This window comes from Otolemur garnettii, unplaced genomic scaffold, assembly GCF_000181295.1.
Source record: "Otolemur garnettii isolate 467f Iridium unplaced genomic scaffold, OtoGar3 scaffold00022, whole genome shotgun sequence".
Taxonomy (NCBI): Eukaryota; Metazoa; Chordata; class Mammalia; order Primates; family Galagidae; genus Otolemur; species Otolemur garnettii.
In genome coordinates, this window is record NW_003852417.1 from 16,627,647 (window position 1) to 16,634,428 (window position 6,782).

General features: G+C 36.7%; 1 protein-coding gene across 6 annotated transcripts in view; it reads right to left on the reverse strand.

Annotated features, from left to right (window-relative positions):
- DTNB (dystrobrevin beta) overlaps positions 1 to 6,782 on the reverse strand; it is a 240,452-nt gene that overhangs the window by 218,692 nt on the left and 14,978 nt on the right. For all 6 annotated transcript variants that reach the window (XM_003787445.3, XM_023511873.1, XM_023511870.1 and 3 more), the window contains exon 3: positions 202 to 415. In XM_003787445.3, coding sequence (XP_003787493.1) covers positions 202 to 415 — 214 coding nt within the window. The remainder of the gene's footprint in view (positions 1 to 201; positions 416 to 6,782) is intronic.

The following is a 6,782-nucleotide window of genomic DNA, read 5'->3' on the forward strand; positions in this document are numbered from 1 at the left end:
TCTCCATATTACAGTGTTTAATATATAACTTAGCCCAGGACAGTAAGTCACTGTTAACCAGTCTCTAGAAGGCACTTAAACACTGAATAATTTCCCTTTTAACTGTGATTCTAAGTTGACAACCATTAGCAAGGCAGTATGGAAGAAAAACGATTAGGAGACAGGTGTTCCAAAAAGGAAGCAAGCATGTAAGGTACTAGCCTGTCATACGCAGCAATCATAAAGTTGAGGAGGAGGCTGATAGACTGTTCCACGCTGATTTGGTGAGTGGAAGGAAGGCGCTTGTTCAACTGATAGTAGATGGATGAGATGACAGTTTCCAGGCGGGACACACTGATCTCAGTGGTATGGTCCAGCGTATTAAGGCCATTGTCTCGGAAGGCTTCAATCATGTTCCAGATATCAACAAGATGAACTAAGACACAAAGAAAATAAATGTTCAATAATTTCAAAGTGTGGTAACCAACTTCACAATTGAACGCTTGAGCTTACCAATTAGTTTTTAAGTTTAAAGAAAAGAAACTCTTTAGCCAACAATGAGAAAAACATTCTGTAAGAGAATAAAGAGCATCAATCCTAGATAACATCAAGGAGCCACCAGAGCAGTCCAGGACTGGGTCCCTCCACGGGTCATATTGAAACAACCAATACTTCAGCTCTCTGGAAATAGTGACCCATACAATTCCTAACACCAAGTAATTAGAGAAAAAAGGTCAAATCTACTATACTTCATAAGAACTTCTAGTCTTTTTAGAAATGTGCTACATCACCTTGAATTCACCTTGTATTACTTCAGCCTAGCAACTTAAGCAACATTTAACAACTCAAAATAAATACATACAGTGGTATATTAGAGTATTTAAATATAGTGCAATTACTGGTATATTTTGTGTTTTCTACTTGTGCTGCTTGTTCTATTTCTCTGCCTTCTTTTGGATTGCTCAGTTGTATTTTCATTTCAGTTCTTCCCCCCCACCTCCCAGTTCTTTAGTGTTGGACGGTATACGCTCAGATTTTATTTATTTGAAAATGTCTTTATTGATCCTTTTTTCTTGTAAGGTTTTTCTGTTCAGTATAGAATTTTCAGTTGGTCGTAATTTCTTTTCAGCACATTAAAATTGTTTTGCTGTCTTCTCCTTCCTTTGTTACTTGAAGTCCGAGGTCATGCTAACTGTTTTTCTTTCAAGGAAATGTCTTTTTTTCTGTCTGGTTGAATATTGTTTTTTTTCATGAGTCATCGGTACACTCACTGAAAAAGATGTTTTTATGTTTAATCCAGGAATTTTAGTTATTTTCAAGAGTAAGGTAGACCAGGTCCCTAGTCTACCTTATTATTGGAAAATAGTGATTTTCTTAATGCAGCTATTATTTATTAATTTGCTTTTGAGACAGAGTCTCACTTTGTCACCCTTAGCCGAGTGCTGTAGTGTCATAGCTCACAGCCCTCAGACTCTTGGGCTCAAGTGATTCTCTCGCCTCAGCCTCCCAAGTAGCTGGGGCTAGAGGCACCTGCCACAACGCCTGGCTATTTTTAAAGACGGGGTCTTACTCTTGCTCAGGCTGGTCTCCAACTCCTGAGCTCAAGCAATCCTCAGCCTCCCAGAGTGCCAGGATTACAGGCGTGAGCCACAACACCCAGCCTAATATACCACATTAAAGACATGAAACTGGGCCATGCATTACAGCTCATGTCTATAAGTACCAGCACTTTAGGAGGCTAACATTGGAGGACTGCATGAGGCCAAGAGATTGAGAACAGCCTGGGAAACATAGCGAGACCTCATCTCTACAGAAAGTAAAAAAAAAATAGCTAGATGTACTGACATGTGCCTTTAGTCCCAGCTACTTAGAAGGCTGAGGCAGGAGGAGTCCTTGGACCCAGGAATTCAAGATTACAGTGAGCTATGATAGGGCCACTGCACTCCAGCCTGGGTGACACAGCAAGGCCCTGTCTCAATCATTCACTCAATCAATCAATAATTTCTTAAGGGCCCCAAAATGACAAATTCACATTTAAAAAAAAAAAAATTCAACTATATGCTAACGAGAAGAGATATGTCTAAAACATAAGGATACAAAAATAGTTTTAAAGTAAGAGGATGACAACTTCTAACCAAAAGAAAGCTGATGTAACTTTATAACACACACACACACAAACTGAGCTTAGAAAAGCATATGATCATCTCAACAGACACAGAAATAGAACTTGGCAAAATCCAACATCCTTTCATAACAAAAATACAACAAACTAAGCCAAGAAGGAAACTTCCTGAATGTGATGCTGGGTATCTCCCAAAAAATCCTGCAGCTAACGCTGCACTTAATGGGGAACTGCTGAAAGCTCTCACCTCGAGATGAGGAGCAAGACACCTAAAATATAAGCATCCAAAGAAGCAGCACTGCATTTTATTTGAATTAAAAACCTCTTTGCTTCAAAGGTTACTAGCAAGAAAGTGAAAAGATAACCCAAAGAATGGAAGAACATGCAAACCACATTATCTATTAAGGGTCTAGAATCTAAACTATATAAAAAAGATTTATGATTCGACCAAAAAACAAAATGACAACCCAATTAAAAAAAGGATGAATAACTTAAATAGACATTTATTCAAAGAAGATAGATGAATGGCCAACAAGCCCATGAAAAGATGCTCAAATCAACATCATTAGTCATGATGGAAAGGCAAACAAAAACTACAGTGAGAGGGGAGGGGAGGGGAGATGAGTGGAGGGCAGGTGATTGGAGGGATCACCTCTATGGTTTATCTTACAAGGGTACAAGTGAATCTTTCTAAGAGTAGAATATAAACGTCTTAACACAATAACTAAGAAAATGACACAAAGGCTATGTTAACCAGTTTGATGAAAATATTTCAAATATGAAAACACCACACTGTACCCCATGATTGCATTAATGTACACAGCTATCATTTAATTTAAAAAAAAACTACAGTGAGATACTTCACATCATTAGAATGACTATCATTGTTTTAAATGGAAAATAACAAGTGTCAGTGAGGACATAGAGAAACTGAACTCTCATATACCACTGATGCAAATGTAAAAATCATGCAGTTTTCCACTTTAGAAAACAATTTAGCAATTCTTCAAGTTAAACAAAGAGTAATTCTATTCTCAGAGAATTGAAACCATATGTTGATACAAAAGCTTGCACACAAATGTTCATAGCTGCATTATTCAGAATAGCCAAAAGTGGAAACAACCCAAATGTCCATCAACTGATGAATGGATAAACAAAATATGGTATATGTATACAATGGAATATTATTCTACCCATAAAAAGGAATGAAGTACTGATACATTTCACAATGTAGATAAACCCTGAAAACTTTATTCTAAATAAAAGACACCAGACAGTAGAGACTACATAATGTATGATTCCATCGATATGAAATGTTCATAATAGGCAAATCCATTTAAAAAGTAGATTAGCAGTTGTGAGGAGCTGAGGAATGAGGGAAAGGGGGAGGAACTGCTAATGGGTATATGGGTTCTATACCAGATAGAAACCGTATACCATATAGAAAACATATACCATATAGAAACCATATACCCATTGGTGATGATAATATTCTATAATTAGACAGTCATGATGGCTGTACAACTCTGTAAACATACTAAAAACTACTGAATTGTACACTTTAAAAAGGTGGATTTTAGGGTCCAGGCACAGTGGCTCACACCTATAATCCTAGTACACGGGCAGGCCGAGGCAGGTGGACTGCCTGAGCTTAACAGTTCAGACCAGCCTGAGCAAGAGTGAGACCCTATCTCTAAAACTAGCCAGGTGTTGTGGCAGGTGCCTGCAGTCCCAGCTACTTGGGAGTCTGAGGCAAGAGGATTGCTTGAGCCCAAGAGTTGGATGTTCCTATGAGCTATGACACCACGACACTCTACCAAGGGTGACAAAATGAGACTCTGTGTCAAAAAAAAAAAAGGTAGATTTTATAGTATATGAATTATATATACTATCTACATCTCTATTTTTAAAATGTTGGGACAAAACATTGCTAAATATAAAAAGAATCACAGCATAATTATACAAGTTTTAACTCATAAGATTTAAACACTTTACATTTACTTAAGTCTAACAGAATAGCCTCAATGCATATAAAATAAACAGAACCTCAAAGAGACAAACATATTCACAAGCTTAGTGAAAGATACTAACACACCTCTCTTAGTGACAGTGCAAACATACACAGAAATCAAGTATTGATACAGAAATGAAATTTCACAACTAACAAAGAAGCCAGGATGAGTGCTGAGCCCAGAGTGGAGTGCGGCCTAGAGAACATGTATACGCTGAGCCATACAGCACAACTCAACACATTGCAAAGGATTAAAAGCATGCTTCCTGATCAAAATGAACTTTAGTCAGAAATTAACTAAAAACATCTAAAAAAACTAAAGAAAAACTTTATCTTTAAAAATAATGAAATACACAACTAGGGAACTTTCTTAATCTGGCTATGATGGTTTGCATATCTGTCTCTTCCAACTTCCTTTGTTTTTGGCCAGAGCTGGGTTTGAACCTGCCACCCTCAGCATATGGGGCCAGCGTCCTATTCCTTGAGCCACGGATGCCGCCCTCTTCCAGCTTTCTTAATCTGGCTATGATGGTTTGAATATCTGTCTCTTCCAAAACTCATGTTGAAATTTAATATCTGATGTTGAGAGATGGGGCCTTTAAGAGATGACTGGGTCATTCATGGATGAATGAATTAATGGGTCATCGTGGAAGTGGGACTGGTGGCTCTATAAGAAGAGGAAGAGAGGCCTGAGCGAGTGTAGTCTGCCTCTCACCATGCGATGCCCTCCACCACCTCCAGCTCTGGAGAGTCCACACCAAGAGAAGACCCTCACCAGAGAGAGCCCCTTTCTCTTGAACTTCTCAGCCTCCATAACTATAGGAAACAAATTCTTTTTCTTTATAAATTACCTAATTTCAGGTATTCTGTTATAAACAAAAGAAAACAGTCTAAGATAAAAGCCATCTATAAAGAAGCCACAGTGAACATATTACTTAATAGTAGAATGTTGAAAGCCTTCTCTGATAATGGAAATGAGATAAGGAATGCTTGCTATTATCATTTCTATTGTATTTGAGGCCAGACCAATACAAATATGCAGTATAAAATAATAATACAAATACACATATTTGAAATAAGGAAGTATAAAGGTCATTACTCAGAAATGATAAAACTATGTACATGATAAATCATAAAGATTCTACAGATAAATCACTATAATTAATATATGAGCCTAGAATAACTGCTAGAAACAAAGCCAGGATATAAAAACTGCTGTATTTCTATATATCAGTATAAAATGAAACTTTAAAATACTATTTAAAATAGTATCATAACTTACCAAACACCTAGTAACAAACTCAGTGGAGGATATGCAAAATCTCTACAAAGAAAGCTGTAAGTATAATTGGCAGAAATTAAAAACCTAAACAAACGTAGAAATGAATGTCATGTTCGCAGGAGGAAATCTCAATATTGGAAATATATCAGTTCTCCCCAACTTGATCAATAGATTCAGTACAATCCCAATCAAAGTTCCAGCAGGACTATACTTTAAAAGGGTGAATTTCACTTTATGTAAACTATACTTTAAAAAAAAAATGAAAAAAAAAATCCCAGCAGAATTCTTTGTTTTGTTTTAGTAGAAATTGAAAAGCAGATTCTAAAATTCATGTGAAAATAAATGTTCAAAAGCCAAGAATGTCCCCGATGATCTCAGGAAGAAAAACAGAATACAGTGTAAGACTCGTTCTCCCTGATATCAGGATCTATTAAGCTTTAAAAGTGTTTGTTGGTACAAGAAACATTATGTTATTCGAATAGTCTGGCATTGGTACAAGGACCATGAAGAAACATGACTTCAGAAGAAACACAAGAGGGTCAAAAAGTAGAGCTTCTCATACCTGGGCACTACTATAAACATTCTTGTACATTTCTCCTAATGAATATGAGAAGGGTCTTTAGCAGTGAAGAAAAAGGGTGACCTTGTCAATAAACAGTGAAGGGGCAACTGAACATACATACGGAAAAACCTGAGATTTGACTCACACCTAAAAAATTCCAGGTAGACTATAAGTCACATGCGAAAGATAATAGCATAAAACCTTTAGAACAGGCATCTTTTATTTTATATCACTAGCCTAGTTCAAGCTCTCAACACTCCACATATAGACTACTATCTCTCAAGAATAATTATAGAAAGAATTATAAAAACAAGAAGTGCTCTAAGGCACTGTTTTTCAAACTTGCTGACCACAACCCACAGAAATATATTTAGATCATCATATACACACACCCCTCTAAATAAAAAACAAAATTTTCATAAAACATTTTTTAGCCTTATTACATAATCTGCATTCTACTACTTTCTTTTCTAGTACCTGTTTTAAACTCTGACTACAGCCCAACAAAATGATTTCATGTAAGCATCACAATCCTCAATCTGAAAAACAACGCTTTGGAAATTAGTAAAGAAAGAAACATGACTTCAGTATACGATGGCATGATAACCTCCTTTTTTTTTTTCTTAATAATTTTGAGACTGTCTCTCAGTCTGTTACTGAGACCAGAGTGCCGTGGCGTCAGCCTAGCTCACAGCAACTTCAAACTCCTGGGTTCACAGGTGTGTATCATGACGCCAGCTATTTTTTCTATTTTTAGTAGCGTCAGGGTCTCCCTCTCCCTCAGGCTGGTCTCAAACTCGTAAATTCTTTTTTTTTTTTTTTTTTT